This window comes from Conger conger, chromosome 7, assembly GCF_963514075.1.
Source record: "Conger conger chromosome 7, fConCon1.1, whole genome shotgun sequence".
NCBI lineage: Eukaryota > Metazoa > Chordata > Actinopteri > Anguilliformes > Congridae > Conger > Conger conger.
In genome coordinates this window covers 47,268,510-47,296,100 of record NC_083766.1, presented here as the reverse complement: position 1 = coordinate 47,296,100, position 27,591 = coordinate 47,268,510, and the positions used below count along the sequence as shown (strand labels likewise).

Sequence of the window (27,591 nt, the reverse complement as noted above, 5' to 3'; positions counted from 1 at the left end):
TTGTTCGAGCACTTTATTAGGTATTTATTAGACTTATTTTTTTGACTTATTAAGGCTTCTGCTGCTGTAGCCTATCCAGTTGATGTGTTGTGTGTTCAGAGATGCTCTTCTATTCCACTGTGTGGTTATTTGTATTACTGTCACCTTCCCGTCAGCTTTGACCAGTCTGGCCCTTCTCCTCTGACCTCTCCATTAATAAGGTGTTTCTGCTGCAGAATGGCTGCCAACTGGATGTTTTAGTTTTTTCTCCATTCAACTCTAGAGACTATTGTGCATGAAAATCCCAGGAGATCAGCAGTTTCTGAGATACTCAAACCACCCAGTCTGCCACCAACAATCTCTCACGTTTCAGGTCTGTCTCGCCATGTTTTATGTTTATTCATTTTGTATTAGTCTTGTATTGTCTTATCATGTATTATGTTAGTCTAGGTTCGTCATGTTGTTTAGTTATGTTCCGTTACGATTTATTTTCTTGTCATGTTTAGTTATGTCTCGTTACGATTTATTTTCTTGTCATGTCTAGTTATGTTTTCGTACGATTATATTACCTGGTTATGTTGAGTGGTTATCGTCTTAGTTTCGCGTTGTGTTATGTTTTGATGCATGTTTATTGTTACGTTAACTGGTCACGGTTTATGCATACACTTTTACATGTTTTTCCGCAAACCTTGCGTTCCGCCTTTTCTCTCTCTCTCCTTCTGTCATTCACTCCCTAATTGTTTCCATTTGTCTATTTACTAAAACTACTAACGCTAGATCAGGATTGGGTAGAAACTAACAAACTAATCATGTGTTCATGTTACCTTACGTTTCTCGTGCATGTAATTTACTAATTTACTAATGCTAGGGCAGGATAGGTTTATTACTAACGATTACTAATCTCCTTGTTAAACTTGTCATCCATCGCACCTGTTTTCCATTTCCTTGCTACGCTCTAACTAATTGTCTGCACCTGTCTACACCCGCATTTATAGCCCAGTCGCGCTACTGTTCACTGCGAAATTGTCTGCCTCTGTTTACCACGCAACTCTTGAGCATTTATTACTATTGATTACACGTTACGATCCAAGCCTGTTTACCGACCATTGTTTATTGATTTCTGTTTTGTGACCATCGTTTGTTTTTTGACTACGTCCTCGCCTACCGTTTTTGTACTTTTGCTTGGCTGATTGTTTCATGGTTTCGACTCCCGCTTCGCCCACGACTACGCCTCTGCCTGCCGTCCGTCTGTTCATCTGCCCCGCTGACGGCTCTCCTGCTACCGGACCTCCCTGCACGTCTACCGACTACGAGTTTGCCTCTTCCCTCGGCACCGTGCTTTTTGTTTGTTTACTTTTTGTTTGGCTGGATCTACGTGTATGGACTTTGCTTGTGTTGACTACTCTCCTGGGATTCGTCCCAAATAAAGCCCTGAGGGGTCTTTATATTACTATTGTTTCGGAGTCGTGCATTTTGGGTCCAACCCCCACGCACCCGTCTCACAATCATTCCAAGGTCAAAGTCACTTAGATTGTTGATGGTTGATGTGAACATTAACTGAAGCTCCTGACCCGTATCTGCATTATTTCATTCATTGCACTGCTACTACTGATTGGCTGATTAGATAATGGAATGAATAAGTAGGTGTTCCTAATAAAGTGCTCAGTGAGTGTAGATGTGGTTAAATCCTAGGGGAAGAGGGCAATGTGACAGAAGAAAATACTGTACTGTACGTTGTTGGCCTAAGCATCCACTCACAATCGCTACCATGTTAACTTAAAAAAACTTCAGATTTAAATAAAATGTGCTTGAACAACAAAATCTGATTGATGCCAGATTGCTACTGAATCAACAACTAATAAAAATCATTTTTTGTAACCATTTCTTATTGCTTTGTAGCCAAAGTAAATAAAAGCAAGGCAAAAAGTGAGGATTATTGATAGATAATTGGTCACAGAATAATCCATCACAAATACAGAAACCGTAATCCATGTTTGACAGAGAATTTAAACCTTAAATCAGTACATTTTTTTTGATTAACCAAAATAATTTCCTGTTTATGTATTGTAAGCCAGGGCGTGACTGATGGGAGGAGTTTGTTGTTGAAAAAACAACAGCACGCCCTCTTCAGGTTTCACTACTACATGGAAGTCCTTTTTTTTTTTTTACATGGAGCTACAGTTACAGTTGTTAGACATGGCTCGCATTCCTGTCCTGAAACAGGAAGGGCCTTAGAGACACTTTATACTGTGAGGCTCAGATATCTCAGGCCGTTCATGAATCTGTCCTCCACTGCTTCTCTTCCCACTGTTCTGCTGCTGTAGCTGTCCCTTAGAGTATGAAATATGTATAGACAGCGAAGCCAATAGAAACCAAGGGGGAACATTTCCGCCACACCGGGCAGCAGTTTCGCTCACTGCTCGTGCTCATTTGTGTCCGTGGTCGCATGCACAGCGAAGAAAACGTAATGTAAATGACGTGCCAGTGAAAAAGCGCTTGGGCAGTTGCCAAACGAGAGAAGATTTTATGTCAGAGCATTTGTTGGGGAAATAAGAACATCTATATCATTGTCTGTGTGCTCGGGGGGGAAAACAGCAAGACACGTGACACGGCTTCCGCCAGGCAAACCAAGGACAGCCCACTTCTGTTCATTGCCGCACTGGATTGGGTTTTCACAGCAGGCCGACTGTTTCCAGGTTCCAAAACAAAAATGTATCCTCCATTTGCCAGCATTCAGAAGGCATCAATTTTAAGTTGTGAACCTTCATACATTTGCATGGTTGCATTTGCATCTCCCAACCCCCCACCCCCTTTTTTTAATGGTTACAACCTCGCTTTAGAGGGCTGTGGCTGTATAATAAATGAGCCCAGAGCCTATGGAGCTCTCTTATTAAGTTAGTGTCTCCAGTCTTGTCTATGATATACAGTCACTATAGGTTGCCTCAGGGTTGCAGTCGTGAAAAATACAGCCATTCATTACTTCCAATGAAGTGCAGCAGTGCCAGGCTTTTCGGCTGGTGGCTTAATGTAGTATATGGTCCTGGTGTGGGGGGGGGGGTGTTGGGATTAGATGACAGTGACTTCATACTACAGTAGCCAGAAGAAAATTGCTTGCTCTGGATCAATGACCCCAATATTCTATTCACATTTATGCTGTCATTTTTAGTGGACCATGGCCGAACGGCTCCTTTAGCCGAACACCTAGGCAATTAGCTAGCAGGCTAGACACTGCAGTAGGAGCCAGAACACTTGAGTTATCCACTTGTCTTACACGCAGCTCGATCGTAGTGTCATAAAAGCAGCAACACTTTCCCTCGCAGTAAATCAGCACCTGCTACAGCATATGTCTGCTACATGACATAGCCATAGATCAAGACTGCAATTGAATCATAATTGAATTATGACACACATGCATAATCCAAATACCACAAAAATAGAAATATGATGGCATCTGTCGGGGCAAAGTAAAAAAAAAAAAAGTTAATCGGACATATTCGCATGGCCCATGCCTGGAAACTCAACCAAGAGGATGCTGAATGAAATCTAAACCATGTAAGGTTTATTGATTTGTAAAAGCTTCACATGCTATGTGCACTCTTGTGTGTGATCAGGCCATCAGTGGCGATGTCTGTCTGCTGGGAGTGAGAGCTCTGATGTCACCGGACTGGGAAATGCAGTCCGGTGACAAATACCAAGGACACGAGGGGCAGCCGTATGAAATTCCTGGGCCTGGGACAAAATTATGTTATTCCCAGACCTGGGTCGATAATATTTACCAGAAGTTCACTGATATTTACCCAGGGCCCACCCTGCCCCCCTCTGACAGCAGCCCTAGGTACAGAGGCAGAGTACCTGTCTTCCAGCAGTTATTCAAAAAGGTTTCACCAGTGAAACATCCACATCCGCTGTCCAAATGCCCAATGCATTCTACATTTAAGTGGGGCGACATTAGCTCAGGAGGTAAGAGTGAGCGTCTGGCAGTTGGAAAGGCTGCCGGTTTGATCCATTTGATCAGTCAAAGTGTCCCTGAGCAAGACACCTAATCCCCAATTGCTCCTGACTAGCTGGTCGGTGCCTTAAATGGCAGCCTATCGCTGTTGGTGTGTGAGTGTGTGAAAGGGTGAATGAGAGGCAATTAATTGCAAAGCCCTTTTTAATAAAAGAGCTATATAAATGCAGTCCATGTACCATTTACATTTCAAATCACTGGGCTAGATGATGTATAACAAGCACTCTAGTATGTCACATGATGGGACAAACACAGGAAATGACATCACGTGAAACCACTATATCACACAACACTGGCCCTGAGTTCAGGAAGAGGCCATGTTGAATTGTTAGCTTGAAATCTGAATTTTTTCATTTCTAAGGAAGCACTCGCTTTAGCATATCACACGATGGACAAACACAGGAAATTACATCATGTGAAACCACTGTATCACACACCACTGGCCCTGAGTTCAGGAAGAGGCCATGTTGAATTGGTGGCTTGGCAGCTGAAGTTGTGAAGGTGATGTGTGAATAAAGACCGCTCCCTGTCTGCTGTCTAGTGTAGGTCCAGCTGCTGCTGAGGAAACAGAATAGCGAATAGTGCTGGTGACGCACAGATTCCTCCATCCCCGAGGATAACGGCACGGCAAGAAACACTCAGCAGCAGCTTCCGCCTTCAATTATACTGGCCAGAAGTGATGACTTCCCCGGCTCCCTGGCCCTCAGGTACTCGTTTATTGGGAACTTGACGGATTGCTGCAGGGTGCTTTCTCCGGCAAATTGCCGCCGTCTTCCCCCACTTCCCCCGCAGCGCCATAAGCTTTGGACCTTATATAACAGCCGAGGCACTGGGGAGCAGGTATTCGCCTTACTGTCAAGACCAGAGCAATTTCAGTTGACCGTTTCAATGTGCAACACAACTTTAAGTGCCTGCTGAAAAAAAGTCCAATATACTGTTCGTTATCAGAGTATCTAGCTGTATATATTGTACGAGTGTGGGCGTGTCTGTGTGAAAAAGAAAACTTTTGGCCAAAATCGAACAACAAAACCGTACTTGAACAGCACAGTACAGTCATCGACCTCCAAGTGCCCATTCTCTGTGCAACCCCGCCATTTTGGCAAAAAGAGTTCTCGTCTCAAGCCCTTAATAAGCACCCCTGGGATGTGTCCTACTGTTGTGAGAAATCAAGTGGTCCGAAGAAGCACTGGGCTGCACCAGGGCCAGGCCTCGCAGGTGAAGAAACCGTAATGAGTACTGACCGAAGCGAAAAGATACATCCACCTGCTTTCAGCTCCGGAGCAGAGCTGTTATCCCCAACCAGATGTTCTCAGCCGCGGTAAGAGGGCAATCGTTTTACTTCCCCGAGCCCGCGGAACATCTGTTCCAGTCAGACTTTCCCTCACATCTTCACTTAAAACTTAAAAACAAGAGCATTGAGACAGCATGGAAGAAAGAATCCCATTATATAGGGGAGAAAAATTGGGGTTGCTTAATGGCGTTGCACACGGGTGAACCCTTATTTTTTTGCCATTGCCTTCTAAGGCAACTAAATGTGTCTTCTGCATTTAACACATCCTAATTACTTAGGAGTATTTACTTTAGAGCAGGGGTCACCAACCCTGTTCCTCGAGATCCTACTGTTCTGTAGGTTTTCACTCCAACCTTAGCAAAGCACACCTCATTCAACAGCTAAAGATCCTGTTGAACTGGTAACTAGTAGAATCAGGTGTGTCAAATTTGGGTTGCAATAAAAAGCTACAGGACGGTAGATCTCCAGGAACAGGGTTGGTGACCCCTGCTTTTGAGGCAGGCTCCTGATGCTGAAGCTGCTTTAGAAGTTCCCTCTGCTCTCCCCGTCTACAACACTGGTACACTTCACCCTCCCACATTGAAAAGGGAGAATATTACAGGGGGGGCTCAGAGTGGGGATGGCACTTGAAAATCTATTGTAGGGCCTTGGTGTATAGGATTTCCTAGAATGCAATACCATCCTAGAATGCAAAACCATTACTCTATCTCTCTCTCCCTCTCTCTCTCTTTCTCTCCCTCTCTCTCTCACCATTTGATTAACAGACATGTGAAAGCTTCTCAGCATTACCAAAAGGTATTTCTTTCCATGTCTCCCCCCATCCCCAGTAACCCACCCAAGGAACCTCAAACACAGGAAGTCCCACAGCAAGGACAAGGGCCTCTGATCTACAGCCCACAGCCCTCAAACCCGTTTTTATCAGCAGAGAGGCACCTGCTTCAGTAACATGCCAGCCAACCGGATCAGTCTGTACCGCAAGTCTTTCTGTTAAACTTTGAAATATGGGAGCGGTACTGCTTGTTTTAAGAGGGGGCTGTTTTAAAAAATGAACAAATAAATTATTTAAACATCATTCTAGCACCATTCTCACATATTATTTCATGTAAATCCTTATTCTGCTTGTATATTTAAAAAATAATTGCACTACTTATGAACTAATTATGAATTAGATCTACAATAATATGTGTGATTTCAGAAAATCCTTCATTTTATATAAACATACGGCAGTTAGTGCACAAAGCATCGACTAGATTAAGCAGGTGATGAGTAGTATAGAAGATACCAACTCATTTCCTGGAGATTCACTGTTCTGTTTTCATTTCAACCCTAATTTGGTACACATGATTCTACTAATTAGCAGCTCAATGAGATCTCTTGCTGCTGAATGAGGTATGCTTTGGTAGAGTTGGAGTGAAAACCTACAGGAAGATCCCCAGGAACAGGGTCAGTTACCACTGATAGCTGTGTGGATTGATCCTTACTCAATAGCAACAGGATAAAGCATTGCTGGAATGCAGCATATGATCAGTAGCCATTTCGAGAAGACGGATAGGAAATGTCAGTCGTCTGTCGCTGTTTATCCCGTACCGTCCACGTGATATCAATTACCATGAACCGTCCTGAAAGAGTTCGGCGTTTTCAAATGTCAAATCACAACACGGTGGAGGAGTCATCCGTCACCCCGCCTCCATCTTCGTGCGGGTTGTCGCAAAAGCGCGGCGATCGACTAATTAGCGCGCTAACAGGAATACCGAGCGACTGGAGGAAGTTAAGTTGATGAGCTGCCCAGTGATGAATTATTCATGTTAAGCTGGCAGGCCGAGCGAGACAAGCTTCAGCTGGTGGCCGCTCAGGCTGCCATGGCGACCCAGGGCGAGTACTCGTGGGTCACGCCTCACGGCGATTTGCTCCCCCTCACCTTACGGCAACATTTGCTGCACGGTGAGCGCTGTGGGAACGTTCACATTATAGATTCGTTTAAATGTTAGCTGTTGGGCAGACCTTTGAGATGTCTGACTACGGGCAAATTTCACCACCAGCAGTACTGGACTTAATAGCTCTCATGCTACACATTCAGTGCAGTCTCAAACCATATGTTCACCAGTGAGCTTGTTTAAATCGAGCTGCATCTGCTTAGTCGCAGTAAGCTAGTATGTAACTATGCAGCAATGAAACTTCCAGAGAGAGGTATAAACTTCCCAGTGAGCAAAATATCTATACTATATATCTAAAGGGCTGGAAATCTGGGACTGAGATATGATTAAACAGAATAATTTAACCCCAATTTAAAGTGGAGATAACATTTCACCAAGATATAGCCTGGGTACATCCTAGCCGGCTATAAACCTTTAGCTTTTCAATGAAATATAGGCAGGTTTTCATCTGGCAAGATATGTAGGTGTAGATACCTCTACACATCTAGATGTTCAGCTGAAAACCTAACTATATTTGGTGAAAGGTTTCTAGCCGACTAGAACGTACCAAAGCTCTATCCAGGTGAAACCTGAGCTAAATTGGGGCTACATTAGTCTGGTTATGTCAAAATGTCTCTCAATCACAGATTTTCACCCCTCTAGACTTCTCGATTCCATCTTTTGTTCACTGGGTTAAAGGACTGGTAGGACACGGGAGCAACCCTAAATCTGCATCACCATTGGTGATGGTAACAAGGCACACTCGTGTACCTCAAAGGAACACAAGAGCTTAGCTATAAACTCTAATGTCAGAGTAGGAAAGGCCTGGCTGGTTCTTCTCATTTCACCCTCCACAGATATTCTACACATCTCACTTGTACTGTAGTTATATCTGAGTACAATTAAACCAGTTTGTCAGTTTGCCTGCAGTGTAGAATAAGTGCACATTTCAAAGAGTAATAGAACAGGGGGAAACAACAACAGAGAGGGGATAATAACATGTTTTCCCCACAGATAATAAATGAGATTATTAATCTAGCATCGAAGTTGCTGTACTTTAATACCAAGACTGACCTACTTATAATACTGAATATTAAAATTCAGCATTTGGATTCTTAGGTTGCCCGCGACAGGTCAATTTTTTAGCCTGCTCATTCTAGTGCTTTGTCAATTTGACAGGCGTTAAAAAAAAAAGATAAATAACTCAACTTAAGTGTTTCCATAAACATGAATATTTCATTTAAATGAGAGACAATGGAAACATGCATAAACGTCATGAAAAAACTGAGAATCTGACAATATCTCCCAAATAAACCACGTCAATGGCTCCTTCTCCAGTTGGATATTCTGTACTTATTTCTGGAAATAGCCATCTCTCCTTTCTAAAACAATCTACCTATACATTTACATTTTAGTCATTTGGCAGACGCTTTTAATCCAAAGCGATTTACAAGTGCATAGGTTCTACCATAAGTCAAAGCATCACATCCAGAACTAGCAAAATACACATGAAATGCTGTTCTAAACATAGTTGTCATCATAAGTTGTCATCATTTTTTTGGACAAGGATAGGGATATCAGAAAGGAGGGGCAGGGGAAATCAGGAGGGAGGACTAAGGTAGAGTTTGAAAAGGTGTAGAGTTTGAAAAGGTCCATACAACATCCATACATCCAAACATCCATACAACACCCAGGATTCATATGATATGACATTAGATATGATCTATCAATGGGTTTAAAGCTAGTCATTACAGAGATTAATAATAATAATACTAACAATAACAACAACAATAATAACAATACATGATAGTGTTTTTCTCAAAACAAAGACACTTTACAATATCTATATATGTAAACAAGAAAAAGATAGAGTATAATCACAACAGTAGTATTAAGCCTGAACTGGGTTCAATCAACTGTTGTCCTTCACACGACTGAACCTGACCCAAGCCTAGAGACCGCTCATATGCTGTAAAGGGTCCACACAGTTAAATATCTAGTGTTAATTCAGCTCTACGTATGAGTACCTATCAGTCCAATATGAACCGTATGTATGCAGTAAGTGTTGGTTGAACCCTGAGCATTTTACGGTGCACCCAGGAGCATATCGCAATGGGAGGCTAGCATTAATAGCATGGGAGGGCTGTTCGGTACTTACACTGGGCGTACATGCGAGCCCTCCCTGGTGATCACGCCCTCTTTCTCCATCAGCATCTGCCGAAAAGTGCCCACCTTCTGCCGGATCTCCTCCTCAGAGTACCTGGCCCATGATAAAAAAAAACAGATTCACATCATCGCACCATTCAAGGCCTGCCCTGCGGACAATTCCCATTTAAACCATTTAAACCAGCCTAAACTGGTCAGTTAACTTGACACTTTTAGTTAATATATATATATAGCTTACCAGCCTATATAGCCAGTGCACCAGTTTGGTCACCAGCATACTCTAACAGCTTCACCAGCTTTGTCCAGCTAGACACCAGTTTTGACCAGCTGGAGATTTGGAAAGCACAGTGCAAACCAGTGGTCTCAAACTGTATTCCCGGGGGTTTATTCCCCACAGTTTCTGCAGGTTTTCATGGTTTCCTTTCAATCATCTGCCAATTAAGGCTTCAAGAACAGGGTGTGTAGATTCTGTATCCAATCGATGATTTAAATTTACCACTGGTGCCAAGAACATCCAGAAAAACAGCATACACTCAGGCCCTCCTGGACTATGTTGTAAACCATCAAAACCAGTCCCAGCTGGTCTTTTCTGCAGGGTGGTCATACCCATCTCATACAGGTGAAGATGTTAATCGTTCTACAACCACATTGCTGGCAAAGTTATGGACAGACACCATGAACAAGCATTATGTGACAATAGTGGCTAAAACACTGGACTAGTGAGATTTGTGTTCAAACCATGGACATTTAATCCACAATGGAATTTTGTCTTAAGTTCTCCCATAAACATTCAACAGCAGAAGCTGGAACGCATTCCAAAGTAAAAGCATTTAAAGCCTGTAAGGGGCAGAAGTAAAGATCATCAGCCATAAAGCCTTGTGTGGTGTAACCTCGTTTTCCTTTATGGCTTCGCTCAGAAATCGGTTTCTGCATAATGGCAGTCAAAGCACGACGCTGCCGTGCAAAAAGAATAGAGGGTCAAGAGCCGCAATGAACCATTTCTTCGTGCTGTGTTTAGTCAAATTTAATAACGATGCGGGAAAATGCGCTTTGCAATGTCTTTTTTTTCTGTTATTGGTCATTCGAACAAAACAATACGAGCAGATGAATGTTCGGTTCGGTGTAAGAAACTGCACCTGCGTGAAGCCGATCCCTCTCAAAAACGAGGTAAAAGGATGTCAGAGTTGCCCCGTTTTCATTGTCGTCGGAGCCCCGAGGTAAAATGCTTTAAAAAACGGCGCTGACACGTACAATACAGCAGGTGGTAAATGGGCTAGCTCAATGCTGTCTAAATGGAAATCCTCTCGGAACACACACCCGCTTGCCTCTCCCGCATAGTTTAATTCAGTGTTAAAACACAGGTGTCCTTCCAGTGTCAATTAGGAGAGGAACTTTCCGCTGTTGGAGGGAAAGTGCCATCTACTTTCTAAGTCTATACACATGAAACGCTGAGCATATTATCAATGGGCATATCAACTTTTTTGAAGGGTTTTTGAATTTTTTTTAAACATCAATTGCACTAATCTCGCGTGGCCCACGCAGTTAACCACTCGCTGTGATTCTATCATCACTACGTTCCTAAAGCCTCCTACAACACTGAAAGTCAAGCCAAATAGCAGACGTTAACCAGCAAGATAGCAAGAACAGATTTTGTTTTTACAGACAAGGGGAACTGCAGAGTAGGCAGGTAATGTGCAATATCAAAAGTGCTGAGGTGGTGAAAACAAAATCACCATGTGTGGGTTTTGGGAATACAGAGAGGAAAATATTATTTATCTGTTTTACAGAACCGTTTCTAAATTAATTTTAAAAGCAAGAACAGCACTTTTTATTGTTTGAGACTGTTCTATGCATTTCCTAGACCATTTGTACTTGATTGTCTGCTACACTCCTATGTTCCAGAGGTTACACAAAGACGCCTATTTTCCAAACGATGTTAAGATTGCAAAAGTCTGATTTTATTGGAATAATTTTATTACATTTATCCATCACATTTTTAGTATGCAATAATTATAGTACTAATAACAATAATAATCGTATGCAACAATTTATGCATTTTGGATATTGATTGGAGGAGAAGGAAAATTGACCGACATTTGATCGACATACACTCCCACAAAGTACACAATGATGTGGATGGAAAAAAATGTAGGTGTCAAAATACCCAAGTATTACAATTTTATATATTCTTTGGAATGTACAGTCAGGTCCATAAATATTGGGACATCGACACAATTCTCATCTTTTTGGCTCTATACACCACCACAATGGATTTGAAATGAAACGAACAAGATGTGCTTAAACTACAGACTTTCAGCTTTAATTTGAGGGTATTTACATCCAAATCAGGTGAACGGTGTAGGAATTACAACAGTTTGTAAAAAAAAAAAAAAGAGCCTCCCACTTTTTAAGGGACCAAAAGTAATGGGACAAACTAACAATCATAAATCAAACTTTCACTTTTTAATACTTGGTTGCAAATCCTTTGCAGTCAATTACAGCCTGAAGTCTGGAACGCATAGACATCACCAGACGCTGGGTTTCATCCCTGGTGATGCTCTGCCAGGCCTCTACTGCAACTGTCTTCAGTTCCTGCTTGTTCTTGGGCCATTTTCCCTTCAGTTTTGTCTTCAGCAAGTGAAATGCATGTTCAATGGATTCAGGTCAGGTGATTGACTTGGCCATTGCATAACATTACACTTCTTTGCCTTAAAAAACTCTTTGGTTGCTTTCGCAGTATGCTTCGGGTCATTGTCCATCTGCACTGTGAAGCGCCGTCCAATGAGTTCTGAAGCATTTGGCTGAATATGAGCAGATAATATTGCCCGAAACACTTCAGAATTCATCCTGCTGCTTTTGTCAGCAGTCACATCATCAATAAATACAAGAGAACCAGTTCCATTGGCAGCCATACATGCCTACGCCATGACACTACCACCACCATGCTTCACTGATGGGGTGGTATGTTTTGGATCATGAGCAGTTCCTTTCCTTCTCCATACTCTTCTCTTCCTATCATTCTGGTACAAGTTGATCTTTGTCTCATCTGTCCATAGGATGTTGTTCCAGAACTGTAAAGGCCTTTTTAGATGTTGTTTGGCAAACTCTAATCTGGTCTTCCTGTTTTTGAGGCTCACCAATGGTTTACATCTTGTGGTGAACCCTCGGTATTCACTCTGGTGAAGTCTTCTCTTGATTGTTGACTTTGACACACATACACCTACCTCCTGGAGAGTGTTCTTGATCTGGCCAACTGTTGTGAAGGGGTTTTTCTTCACCAGGGAAAGAATTATTCTGTCATCCACCACAGTTGTTTTCCATGGTCTTCCGGGTCTTGCTGAGCGTTCTTTCTTTTTAAGAATGTTCCAAACAGTTGATTTGGCCACACCTAATGTTTTTGCTATCTCTCTGATGGGTTTGTTTAGATTTTTCAGCCTAATGATGGGTTGTTTCACTGATAGTGACAGCTCTTTGGATCTCGTATTGAGAGTTGACAGCAACAGATTCCAAATGCAAATAGCACACTTGAAATGAACTCTAGACCTTTTATCTGCTCCTTGTAAATGAGATAATGAGGGAATAACACACACCTGGCCATGGAACAGCTGAGCAGCCAATTGTCCCATTACTTTTTGTCCCTTAAAAAGTGGGAGGCACATATAGAAACTGTTGTAATTCCTACACCGTTCACCTGATTTGGATGTAAATACCCTCAAATTAAAGCTGAAAGCCTGCAGTTAAAGCATATCTTGGTGGTGGTGTATAGAACCAAAAAGAGGAGAAATGTCCCAATATTTATGGACCTGACTGTATACTTTAAGGCGTGTGTCTACGGTTATGAAGACTAAATTGCAGAAAAAGTACATTTTGATTTCAGCTTGTCTTTAGCTGCTAATACTGATGCAACCCGGTGGGAAAGGTCACACAACTGTAATGCAAGGTGTGGCCATGTAAAGGTGGCATGCATTCTTATTCTTCTGTTTCTTAAACTGGGGCACGCTCTTTATTACTCTCACAACTGTCACGGCTGGCCATTATTTCCTTACTATTGCATTCATTTACCTTTGAAGTGTTTATATAAATTAAATCTTAAATGTTTTCACTGCGGTTTCATTGAAAATGAACGATGAATTTAAATTGAGATGTTATCCGTCAACATGACTGTTAATATGAAAAAATATTATGCAAATGGAAGGCTACAAGCCATATTACCTGAAATGAATATCCTAAGTCTTAAAATAGTTTTTTTCTTGCAATGGGTGCAATGTGTCTTTAATGGTTCTTGACTGGTTCATATTATACATACAAAGGTCAAATTCAGCTGGGAGTGAGTTGATGGTGCATGTACAGATCCAGTATAACTGGCAAACCCTTTTGCTTTGCAATCAGTCTTAACATTGATTGAATGGACGCCCTTACAGTTCACATAAGTGCCACTGTGGAGTCATGTGACTTATGCAGACAATTAAGGAGCAGCGTTAGGGTGGCTTTCAAGGTCTTCCACAAACACAAGATACGACTCACAGGAACAGGTCACTGAGGGAGCTGGAGCTGGTGGCTGTATAGTCACTGTAATGTTGAAATACGGCAATACATAAAAGGCAGGTTTATACAGAGATCCTGGTCCTAGGAAGGTTTATATGACGTTTGTGGTTCATTTACAGCCAGTCTGTATTCCACAGACCTCTTAAAAGAGTAAAAGCTTTTTATAAAGGCAACAGAATTGGATGCCGCTTTCGTCCATTATGGAGCTTTCACCCTCCATGAAGTTTGGGACGAGGACATTTTTTCCCTGATTTGGCTCTGTACAAATTCACATATGTACACTCACCAAGCACTTTATTAGATAGAGTTATGATGCGTTGTGTGTTCAGAGATTTGCATTATTGTCACCTTCCTGTCAGCTTTGACCAGTCTGGCCATTCTCCTCTGACGTATCTCATTAACAAGGCATTTTTTCTCAGAACTGCTGCTCACTGGATTATTATTATTATATATATATTTTTTGCATCATTCTTTGCCAACTCTAGAGACTAGTGTGCATGAAAATCCCAGGAGATCAGTAGTTTCTGAGACTGTCTGCCACCAACAATCATTCCACGGTCAAAGTCACTTAGATCACATTTTTTCCCCATTCTGATGGTTGATGTGAACATTAACTGAAGCTCCTGACCCGTATTTACATGATTGTATGCGTTGCACTGCTGCTTGGCTGATTAGATAATTGCACAAATAAGTATGTGTAATAAAGTAAAAATGTTCCTAATAAAGTGCTTGGTGAGTGTGCCAGTGTCTTGGTGCCAGATACCAGAGGGTACCATCAGGGGTCTTGTAGAGTGTATTCTTCAGCAACTCAGAGCTGTTTTAGGCAGGCTCAGGGCTGTATATATGCGTTGTATATATGCGTCAAACCTCTAAGTGGATAGGCTACAGCAGCAGAAGAATAATAAGTCTAAAAACAAGTGTTCACTGAGTATATAAATAACTGTATATAAATATAATCTAATAAACATCTATATTACAGTAAACATCTTATTGTATTTGTCATAGCTTAAAGATACTACAGTGCTGTATGTTCCCTCCAAACTCAAGATTGATAGGACCATCACTCCACCCACTCAGTGCTAATCTTTCCACCCACGCAAATGCTAAAAAAAAAACAAGGGTTAGAAAAGCAGCTTCAGGACTTTCAGTCATTTATTTTCATTCTCAACTAGTGGAAAAACACCAATACTTGAACTGTGCATTTTTACACCGTCAAAATACGGTAGCAGGCCTCCATGTGTCCGCACCATTTTTAGAATGTATACCATCATCCAACAAGTCATGAGTTAGGCTGAGCAAATACATATACCAAGTACATCATGTTTTTGTCGCTTTCATGTAGTATGACAGCTAAATAGGATCAAGGCACACAGAAGCGGTGACAGAGTGTAGCTCCACGGCACTCTAGTTTTGATGTGCTACACGACTTGTGCCGCATTGAGGCATTTCACTTTCATTTGTAACCCACTGAAAAAACTCCTCCCCTGTGAACCAAAGCTTATACAGAACAGTTTGAAAAATCTGCTTCAAGGGACAGACTGCAAAAAAATGTTACACCTGCGATAAAATGTTTCAAGAAAGTTATAAAAAGGTTTCGGGGGGGGGGGGTAAAGCGTGTGCCTTAAACTCCGGAGACGGCGCCCGTGGGAACCGGTTCAAAGACCGTTTAAGATTGCTTATTATTTCTAATTTTCGGCTCTGCTTGATTGCTGTCAAGTCAAGGACACCTTACAATGCGGTCTGTATTCATGCGCCTACGGCTTTGAAATTCAAACATGCATCTTTCCCTGTAATCCAAAATCCCTATCTGAGCCTCTGTAAGTGGTATATCCACACCTACTCTCTGCTTTGTTTTACATATAAAGTTATAAATAAAAATGGCCGCTGAGGTCATTCTTTTAAAATGGAATGAGGGCGTGCGTTGAATGGAGTAATGCAGTATGAAGTATTACATTAATATATAATGGCTATATGCTTCATTGTATGCCGTAAATAAAGCATTACACTTCAAAGGGAAAGTCCCCATCCGGCACAGAGACACAGCACTGTGGGTCTGAGATTCACTGAAGACGTGCTCGTGCGCTGTATTCAGGAGCCATCCTTAAACTCTGAATGTCACACAAGAATTTCAGGACATGCATCTATGTTGGGTCTGGACGCTGCAGAGAAGCGAGGTTCTAAGCCAGGGGCGCCCGCTCTGGTGCTGTGGAGGGCCGAGAGTACGCAGGTTTCCATTCCAACCGACCACTACACCATCTGATTTCACTAATTAGCTCCCTCGTCTCTGGTTGAAGGTGTGTTAATTAGTGAAATCAGCTGGTGTAGTGATAGGCTGGAATGAAACCTGCATAATCTCAGCCCTCCACCCCTATTCTAAACTGATCAAAATGACACAGCGACATGGTATTACGGTAGCTTTACTAAGCTAGGTTGGCAGAAGACAGCAGAGTAGTCAATTCTGCAATAATTCATGCAGTTGTTATATTTACAAGTATTATTACATGATTTACAGAGAAAACTGGAAATTAATTACTGCCACTGCTTCACACTCAAATTTTGCCCAAATTCTTTGGTATGAGCCAAACTAACTTAATTGTAATTATGACAGTTGTTAAATAATAGTTTTTGAGCGCAGAACAGTCCTCGGCTTGTGCGTATCAGCCTTAGCTGTTCGTTCATCATCATTCAGACTGCTTGCCCTTTTCTGCAGAAAGGGAGTGCATTAAGGGTCTATAACTGGGATGAAAAATTGATGAAATTAGCTTTGTTTTAATGGAAGGTAGAGTAGTGTTTAGAGCTAAGATTTAGAACCAATGCTAAAGCAAAGACTAAGCTGGAAGAAATTTCTTATGGTTTTATTGAGCACTGCCTCTAAGTTTGGTAGCATTCATTATTCTTATTTTTAGTGATGTCAGCATTGCTTTCCGAATCGAAACTGGCTTCATGACGCTTTCGTTTCAGGTGCCTCGTGGACTGTGTCCATGTTATTCAACTATTGCAGCATGCACAGGGAGAATTGCTGTGTTCAACCTTAGGGGAGCTGTCCTACTCTGGGTGGTGCTGAAATCCAGTGAGGATTCATGATGCAAGAATCCCCTTTTCTTTCCCACCGCAACACCCCCTTGCACGGAACAAAGCTCGCCACAGAAGCCATGAATACATGCATATACAGGACGTACATTTGCTGTGGAACCGGCTTTGCCACTGTGGATGTTAAGCAAAGCTATTTCCGTTGAAGCTAAAGCTATGACCTCAGCGTAACACTACCTCCAGCTCAGAAATCCAAGGACCAAAGCAACATTGCTGCGAAAGCAGAATCCAACATAAACATGTTTCTGGAGGTTTCTGCTGGACCCGGTTCCTTACACAGTAGCTGCTGTTAAGATTGCCTTCAGGCTGTGCTCAGGGTAGGAATATCCCCATCATTTAATATTCTGCACATTGTATACCTGTCAAGAATGTGAAGAAAGAAACTGGCTGTAGCCAATTCAGTTTCCAATTAGATGGAAAAGTTCTGCCTGGGGTTAGTTCCAAAGACCTTTTGGGCGGGCTTACAGAATGCAGCACACAGATTCTGCAGATGAGAACGGGGACGGCTCAGGTGAACTCAGGATTCTGTAACCATCGGCCAGTAAGGTTACTGGAGCACGCTTACAGATGCACACAAGGGCTTTTAAAGGTCCCATATTGTGGAAGATGACATTTCCCATGCTATGTGGAAACAAGTTGAAGGCGCTATAAATACACAGTGAAAGTATCAAAACGCACAGACCCCAAATAAATCCACACAATCAATCAGTATGAAGAAAATCTGAATTTAAACGAGCCGTTTGGAGTTCCATCACATTCGCTTCAGCGTGGCCCACTTTGTTGCTGGAATAAATCAAAGTGCTCGGCACAGACTGCCTTCAGTTTGTTGGAACTAGCCAGCCAATCAGAACAGAGGTTCATTGACATCAATGAGCCTTAAAGACACGGTCACTAAAACAGCCTGTTCTTTGTAAAGCTAACGATAAGTGCTGATGAATGGAAAACACTGGATTGAGATTGTTGTTTTGGTACTTAAAAATGCACAACAATCAGGGCCTAGAATAAACACTGGAAAGGCATAAAATAAGGGACACTTGCTAACTTCAGTCAGCTCACTAACCCCAGCCTGGACTCTAACATGCTTAAAGATTGGAGGGAGGATTATCCCCCGACTGGGGTGCGAGGAGGCGGGTGTATGTGTGTGTGTGTGTGTGTGTGAGGAGTGCATTTCTGGTCTCTTTTCAGGCACGTTCAAAAGACCTAGCACAGCTGCAGAAATAGCCTAGAATATGTGAATGCATTCCTGTCTTTAACCCAGAGAATAACAGATGCACAATGAGAGATAGACTGGGGAATTTAATTGTGTCTCAAATATTACTTTCGGAGCAGAGTGGGTCTTGGGGTTTGACTTACATACTGCGTTCTCAGCGATACGCTTGATTCAGTGTACGACTCTTCAGTGCTATTTTTACAGATAAAGGGATTTTGGTTGTGGGGAAGTGGGGAAGGGGGGTGAAGTTACTACGGTGAGGTAGAGTGAATATATGCAAAAGGTAAAAACCATGTTGATTTTTATGTTTTACTAAATGGAACCTAGAGAACATATTTATTTTTGTATGATTATGGCCCCTTTTATACAGTTAGGCGCCAGACCTCAAACCAATCAAAAGCCCATGGGCTGAACTGAAGAGGGCAGTTAATATGCAAAAAAATGTGAAGGATCTTGAAAGGCTCTGCATAGGGAAATAGTCCAAAATCGCTCCAAATGTGTTCCTTCACCATGTCAAGCATTAGAGGAAATTACTCCATGCTGTTATCCTTGGCAGAGGATGCACCAAGTAATAAACCAGGGGTGCAAATACCTGATTTAGGTTTTTATTAAATTAATGTTAGAATTTGGTGGGTTCCATTGACACATTTATAAGGTATAATATTTGAGTGCATCTGAATAACTGCATTATTTTTTAAAGTATTTTTGTGCACTGCGAGTCAGAGTTGCCAATAATTCTGGAGCCCACTGTATATAGTGAGTAGTAACATATTGGAAAGAATTGTCAGGTGCTTTAATATGTTAAAAAACTAGTGAATTCATGTAAGAATAATATATTCCATTTTTATAACATATGTATTTTATATGTGTTCTGTATACTCCATAAGTGTTTTATTTACAAGCCATTTGCATATGGGCTCAGACTGAGCCAGAAAAGGCAGATTTTACGCTGCTGCGTTGTCCCTACATGTGACCGTATGTGGCTACAGGGACCCGGTATCTTCAACTATCGAGTAAGTCCAGGCTGTTCTATCACACAGCCGTGACAAATTGTCTCAATTAAACAGGCTGATTTAGGCAATTAGACATTACTGAGGACGGCAAAGTGGCACCATCAGTATGAGCTCTACAAAACGAATTGCTGGCTTTCCCATTATGAAGCGTTCCTTTGAACTGATAGAAATCAGTTAAGTAGGGGTAACGTTAGAATTGGCTCGCCGTGACAGTTTCCTTTGAGCTCTAACAAGGAATGTGGTGGTTATTAGCAACTATGAGCTGACAGAGGTTATAGAGGTAAGTGTGAATGGATTGTATTTTTAATGTCTGTACAAAAATAAAAAAGAATCATATGTATGTCTTGACAATTGCCAGAATGTTTTTCAATCACGGAATGCAAAGGAGAATAAAATAATGGTAAACTTGCAATGTAGGCAAAACAATTGCATTATTTGGAACAAGAGAACTTTAATGAATAAAGCAATTGAAATGGTTAGACTAATACCAATCTGAGTTGCTGAATCCTACCCTATATAAAGTATGTGTGTGTGTGTGTGTGTACAAGACTAATACATGACTGAGAAATATAATTTCTATAATGTTTTGCCATCTGTGTTATTATTGTATTAAAGGAGTAGATGACCTCAGCAGTTCAGATGTATTGTGTGTGTCTGTGTGTGTGAGTGTACATATGCATGTGTGTGTGTTCACTGTCAAAATGAGATAGCGGTCAGGGATGCTTTTGCTGACTTAGCCCGGATGAAACATGCCACATTCTGTCAAGATCACTGGCAGAAACAGCGCTGATGCATTTTCATGCCAGCCTGCTGTTAGCATCTCTTCCAACAGGGAAGGCCCCGCAGCCAAACCCAAGCAGGACTGCGATAAGCCTGCCATGGACAGAGGCAATGCTACTCAAACAGCTTCCTGTGTGTCACTTCCTCTTGCTTCCTCCTTGATAAATGAGTGCAGGCAGATACAGTACACAACATCAAAATGTTTGCTTCAAAACCTTTACCTGGGGCCTCAAAAAAAAACTACCTCAAACCATGCGGAGGGAAACGTGAACTGACTGGTCAGAAAGCAGCCATTTTTTGGTCTGTGAGTCCTGTACCTCCAGCAGTCAGACGGAAGAAAATCTTCCAAAAGAAATCTGTTTTTTTGTTGTCCATTTGGAGACTTATGCAGAGTGAATTCCTCCTGTGGCTGGGATTAAATCCTGCAGACAAAGGCGTTTGCTGGGTGCCTCGGGAAGCATCTCTCTTTGGCAGACCGAATCAATCTAAATGACTGTGCACCCACCCACCCACCCCCCCAACCTCCTCGGATTAGGGCGATCACATGACTGCCAGCGGCAGGATGAGAGACTTGGCTGCTGTGGGGGCCCACAGTGCACGGGCCTCGGCCATATTGGGTCTGACCTAAAAAAAAAAACGCTAAAACACCTTGTTGGTGCCCTGAAACTGAGGCAAACACTGTATTGCAAGTAGAAATCTGTACTGAAATCTGTACTACCATAAACATCCTAACACATGCTTGGTGATACGGTGATAAAAATCACTTGCAACAAATAATCGACAAGACCATATGATTGGAAATGCACTGAAAAAAATCTTAAAATATAATGCTGAATGTTGCCAATGAGTAAAATAAGAAGCATAATTTCACACAGCAGAATTCTTCAATTATTATACTTCAAAAAAGAAACTGTAAAGCAGTTGGAACAACCGAGCATTATAATGTTTATTTTACCTGCTGAAAAAAACTGCTCAAGCTAGGTTTTGAAACAGCTGGTAGCTCATTGACCAGTCGGACCAGCTCCCAGCTCGACTCTGTTTAGCAGGTTGACCAGTTCATACCAGCTCCCAGCTCAAGTTAAGTTTTGAAAAACAAGCTACCGGCACTAGCAGGTTGACCGGCTCTTACCCAGCTACACGAGCTTGGTCATGCTGGTTGACCAGCTCATTCCCAGGTAGACCAGCATATGACCAGCTCAATTTTAAAGCTGGGCAAGCTGGATAGCTGGATTTTACAGCAGGGATAACTATGGGGCTGGTTAGTAAAAGTAAAGATAAGGGGAAGGGGAGAGTAGACTGACTGCCCTTGACTGAGTTGAACAGCCGCAGGCCTCAGAGGAAGTATGGCAGGTGGAGGCTGGGGACTGAAATGTCATTTACCTCAGTTAAAAGCTGCTTTTGAACCATGACTTCTCCCATCCTTTCTTCTTCCCTCAAACATCCTCAATTGATTTCACAGCATGAGGCCCGGACCGAGGTTGGTTTCCCTTTTCATTCTCCATAAAGAAGGCAAACTCTGAGGTGGGTACTGCCAGGTCTCCATTCGCATATTATCATTCTGGTTGTCAGGACCAGAAATGTTGTACGCAGGGGGAAAGTAGGAAAACTAGGAAAGCCTCTCTTCCAGTGGAAGAAAGCAAATGCACTCCAGAGGGATGACAACAGATGAAAACTGTTTGTCACTCACGATACAGCCCTGGGAGGGCACGAGCTGTGGATTTTGAGGGGCAGCAAAATGGCCGACGCCCTGGAAAACGATTCACTTTGAGTGGGTGAAACTCAAAATCGCAGGGCTCTGTTTGCTGCGATGTTGGTCCTTGAATAACCCTCATCAAAGTTCTGCTTTTAAATTCATTAAAAGCTCACAAACTGGGGGGGGGGGGAAGGCTAAAACTGGTTAAATAAAATAACATGCAGTCTCACACATCAGGCCAAGAGATTAAGCCTGGAAGTGGAGACTAATTAATGTAGGACTTTGTACTGATGCAAAACCAGCATGTTTACTTTTACGAAGCCCCCTCTGCAGTGCATCTCAGGCAATATATTCAATCAATAATTTATATTATATTAACATTCAATAATGTTTATCTCATTCCAAGATGGTTTCTTATTTCTGTTCACTGTACTTGATGATACCTAACTGCTTCAGTCAGTGAGCCAGCAAGGCAGCAACCGATGTACAGTGCAGTACGTAAGTATTTGGACAGTGGTACAATTTCTGTTCTTTTGACTCTTGTCTGTCTTATGCTGAGGTCAGAAGTATCATCTGGAGTTGCTAATCGGGAGAGGTCCATTCAGGGGCAACCTATGTCTGTCTGTCAGGTGAATGATAGCCCATTACATTCATTCAGATACTTCTGTTTCCTGGGACAGACCAACACCTCTTCAACGGGTTACAAGCTGGGTGTGTCACTCACTCATGAAACCCACCCTTGAAGGAGTTGATTGGTGACACTGAACAGGAGGAATAGTGAGGTCACCATCTCCAGAACCCTACCCCTTTGATAGAGAATAAGTTGTACGTCACAGAAGCAGCTCTGTACAATAACATAAGCCAGAAAATGAACACCTAAGTTACCAAAAACAAGCCACACAGGCCTCATCTGTTTACTTGTTGGATATATTCTCTGCTTTATACAAAGCAGGCTACAATCATATACTCATTAATTATTTCACCAGGACTGGAATATAATGGCTGCTGGTAGCACAATTAAAGATCTTAAGGATGCCTGCACACTAAATCACACGGTTTGACTAATTAAGTGACTGTTGTAAGCACATATGCAATATGACCCCCATGAAGGTCACACTGTAGAATCTATCGCCCCTCCTCCCTGTTCTCTGAGTAATGTAATCACGGCTACAGGCACATATGCTACGGGTAGATACTCTTTTTGTTTTAATTCGTTATCATGTCATCAGCTAATCAAATCCCCCCTCTGTTCTTCTGCTGGAGGGACACAACACTACTCCCGGCAGCTTGGGCGGAATTGAAAGCAGGCTTCAGCACACTGGGGAGAGCCGGGCGCCTCACGCGGGTAATCCGCGAGATACAGTGGCGGATAAAATCCGCGCTGCAGATATAAAGGAGCGCGGGGTCGCACGCACGTGGTCGTCCGTACCGGATACGCAAAGCCTCATTGGCTGAGCCCCGAGGACCGGGCTACGTGACCTGTCCGGCATCGGCATCGCCGTCGCATCGATGTCTCGAAGAGGAGACCATCCCTGCTCCACTTCTGGCCGGTGGCCACGGGTTCGGGCGCCTGCGAGGCGAGCCACCACCTAAATCACGGCGTCTCTGGGCTTTGGAGCGCTAATGAGCAGGCTTCGCTAATTGGCGCAGGCTTTTAATTGGCTCCCGGGGTGAAGCTATCACATGCGGCAGACGATTAATCCCCATTGTTAGCGGTGCGGTGGCGGTGGGGGGCTGTGGGCATCGGAGGCCGCTGCGACCTGCCTCCCCTCCCCGCTTAATCTCTCGCCAACCTTCATCCTGTGCGTCAACCACTTTAAATCCTCAGGCCATGACAACAGGCGCCAGCCATGTTAACTGCACCTAAATATCTCCTCTCTCTCTCTCTCTTTTTCTCTCTCTGTTTTGAGAGTATCCTCTGCTATGAGCATTTCAATCTCTCCCTCTCTCTCTCTGTTTTCAGAGTCTCCTATGTTATGGGCATCTCTCTCTCTCTCTCAATTCAAATTCAAAAATGCGTTATTAGCAAGAAATACATTGGTACTGTACATTACGCCAAAGCGTACACAGAGAAACAGGAGTAGTGATACATCATAACAAGATATACATTAAAATAATCTCTCTCTCTTTCTCACACTCTCTCTCTGTTTTGAGAGGCTCCTATGCTATGGGGATGTATGTAGGTTGAGATACTCAGCTTGCTGACAGAAACAAGACAATCTGCCCTTTAAGAGCTTTGGCTGAGGTTAGACTGCCCTCTCCCCTTCTGCCCGAGCTCCATTCAGATGTGTCTAATTGAGTTATTCCACCGCAGACAACTCTATGTGTCACCTAACTACCAAAGCATGTTTCTCCCTCAGGGAGGGGGAGGGAGCGTCTCGGTGAAACACCGTGTTAATTAATACTGGCAGAGGCTTGATTGCAAATGAGCATTTCTGACAGATATTTGAACACAATTCATGCTTCACATTACATGCGAGTACATACCAGACATGAAACAGACAGCAAACGTATTGAGTTATGGTGTAATCGTATTATTAAGCTAATGCTAGTTTTAGGAAAAAACACGATGCCCTGGGTATGGATACTGTAGGTATGGCTGTCCACTTTCATTTGCAGCTACTTTAATAACAATGGGGCAGCCACTGGGCTGTGGCTATAGGTCCAGACCCTCATATCTACGCTTCATCATAATTAGAGAGACCTCAGAGATACACAATGGCTGGCCATCCAGCATATGGTTTTTTACGTAGCCATAGAATGAGGGTAATTAGTGGACATGGCAGAATCAGCAGCAGATGGTGGCGTTGCCCTTCTCATCCTGACATCCAACTATCAGCCTATCAATCAAGCGCACATCCAGCCCTCCGTAATGAGGCGTGTTTCGTCCTGAATTCCAGGCGGGGGGAGTAGTGGGGGGTCTCTTTCTAAAGAGGTGCTGTGAAGCACACAAAGAGACAGGTGGCTGCCATTTTGCGCCCGGCTGTCAGGAGCCAAATAAGCCATACATTAAATAGGCCCGGGGAACAGGACTGTGAAACAGTGGTGTCATCGCATCCAGCGCTTAAACATCTCACTCAATCCTGAAACAACAGCGGGACAGTGGAAAACAGCATACTACAGTGCAACTACACGGAGTGGTTCGGATATAGGTGCAGATACAGGTACAGTACCAATGCAGTTATGTGTACAGATACGTGTACCAATGCAGTCATGTGTACAGATACATGTACTAATGCAGTTTTGTGTACAGATATAGTATGTGTACCAATGCAGTTATGTGTAAAGATATGTGTGCCAATGCAATTACTACAGATAGGTACAGATACCAATGTAGGCACAGGAAAAATACAGGATCCAACGCCTTTACATGTACTGTATAGACACAGACATATTTATTTAGATAAATATCATATGAAAAAATAATAAATAATGGACATTTCTTGTAAGAAACTGTGCAGAGAAAATATAATTTCTCAAAAATATGATATTATTTGAAAAACATTCAATCACTTTAATAGTACTAACCATTTCCCTGCAGGATAAAAGATATCTAATTAGCAAGCATAAAACACTTAATTCTGAATTGATCTACTTTCAGATATTTAGTACTGAATTTGAGTAATTATAGTAGTATATTAGTGGCTGACAAACAATGTGTTCAGAGAATTTGCCAAAAAAGATCAATTTCAAGTCAATCCTAATTTGTTGAAGTATATTACTCTGTAGTATTGCAATAAAACGATTTGCCTGTTTTTCACTATTGCCATTGCTACAATGTTTAGAGCTGCAGTGTATTATCCTGAAAGTCTGCTTTTCCCAGCGTTGTGCTGAATTGACTTCAGCGATCCTCAATCAATCTTACTTAATATATCTTTTAAATAAATGCACCCATTGGGGGAGGGACCAACCCAGAAACGGGAGCACTTCAAAAACACTCTCAAATGACTTTTATCGTCCAATGGTGAGACTCCTCCATGAGTCACTGTTGAGAGCAGAAGACGTATTACCACTAATGAAATTAATGAAGCCAAACACTGGATTTCATCCATCCATTTTAGCAGGCAGTGAAACACGCATCATCATATAAGACCAGACAGGACAATGTTATATCGGACAGTGCGACACTCCTCTGCAGGGAATTAAGGAATATTATTTTTGGTGTATTAAGAAGAAGAAATTGTGGTGTGTTTCTTCTTGTTGTAGTCCACCCACTGTACGTTGTCCATGATACTGTCACCTTTTAAATCTAGACACTTTCTGTTTGCAATTGAGCCATTATTATCATTTCTCTAATTGGGATTTAAGGATGTCTGTAGCCATTTATATGCACAGCAGGGCTGGGGTAGACCTCCATTTCCACTAAACGGTTGGACGGTCATAGCTTGTTTTTAATTAGGTCTACTTCTTCCATCTGGTTCACCCCAAAACCACTTTAGATGTGAAGTGTGGCCAAAGCTGATCAGCCACCCTCTAAAGCTGTAGGCAACAGCAACACTGAAACAGCAGTCTTAAAACAAATCTTTCGGAAGGGACAAACCTGACACTAGGCCTGTCAGTATGGGCTTGCCCTCTAAGCCTGGTTTCTTTTGAGATTTTTTTCTAATTCCCTGTAAAAGCATCCTTGTAAAGCAGTTTCTCTGTGAAAAGTGCTAAACAAATAAAATTACACCGAACTGAATTGAACTAAATAGCACACAATGTTCTTAGCACCGGAGGGACCAAGGCTTTTATTCTGAGAGAGACAGAACACACTTGAATGGGTAGTGGAGTGTAGTGGAGTTGTGGCCTACAATGGAAATTGCCCATAAATCACATCACTTCTCCTTGCTTTTTTTCCACCAGAACTCAAGCTTTGTGATCATAGATTGTGTTCATAGATTGTGCATAATATGCTTATAATGCACAATGCAGTTTTTTCTTTACTGGTGAACTTTTACCATTATTTGATGACAGAAGTTCTGACAATTCAATTTAATAGTTTGTTTTTTTCTGATCAAACACAATGTTTAGCATGTGCAGCTAACATCAAGGATGAACACTGAGAGAATCCAGTTCTGTATATCTTGAGACAAGACCTGGGTCAAATATGATATTGTTTCGTATTCAAAAACTATTCTGTCAACTATTGATCTTGCCTGGTGCAACTGAGAAGGCAGAGCTTGCACTTTTTTGACAGTATTTCATCAGTTCTAATACACCAGACAAGCTCAGTAAAGCGTAGAAAGTATTTGAATCCAAAACAATTACATATTTGATCGAGGTCTGCTTGAGACTCACCCTTGCTCCTCCATCATCTCCTGCAGCTCCATGCATTTCAGCTCCACCCTCCTCTTGCGCTCATGGTCCAGGATTTCTCTGTGGGCCTTCTTAACCAGCACAGGTTCCGCTTTGGGCTCTTCCTCGTCGGATTTGGGCCGGCCGGTGGACGCCCCCGGCTGGGGGAACCCGTTGGCGCTGTCCTGGGGGGAAGGCACCCTCGCCCCATCGTACATGGCCTCGGCACGCTGCAGGACAAAGAAGAGGTCAGTGGAGGTCGACAGGCCCCGACGGGGTCAGCTAAATGGGACCTGACAGCCCCCTGAAGATAAAAACAGCCTCGTTAATCCATTTCCCTGCCTGCCCTTGCTGTCCTTCCTCGAGCGTCGACCTCACCGCTCATACCGATCTCGTCTCCTCATTAACAACCAGCCAAAAAAAGAAGAAAAGTGGAAACTTGACACCTTTAAATAGTTCCTAACGCAAGGCACAATCTGTCCTCACCTCTGCTTCAGTGCCTCATTTGTGCTTGTTAGTGCTAAACATCTCAGATCTAACGCAGCAGAAGATGTACTTGCGTACATATGTCAGAAGAGCGGGTTGTCAGCGGTTGATAGTTATTACTTGAGATTGGGCTCCACGG

The 27,591-nt window shown here is 42.6% G+C and overlaps 1 protein-coding gene across 1 annotated transcript in view; it reads right to left on the bottom strand.

Annotated features, from left to right (window-relative positions):
* The window catches only part of srrm3 (serine/arginine repetitive matrix 3), a 120,310-nt gene that overhangs the window by 40,174 nt on the left and 52,545 nt on the right, over positions 1-27,591 (bottom strand). Inside the window, exons 2-3 of the mRNA XM_061250142.1 lie at positions 26,970-27,196; positions 9,351-9,452 (exon numbers count right to left, since the gene is read on the bottom strand). Of these exons, the coding sequence (XP_061106126.1) occupies positions 9,351-9,452; positions 26,970-27,184 (317 nt within the window). The 5' untranslated portion in view covers positions 27,185-27,196. The remainder of the gene's footprint in view (positions 1-9,350; positions 9,453-26,969; positions 27,197-27,591) is intronic.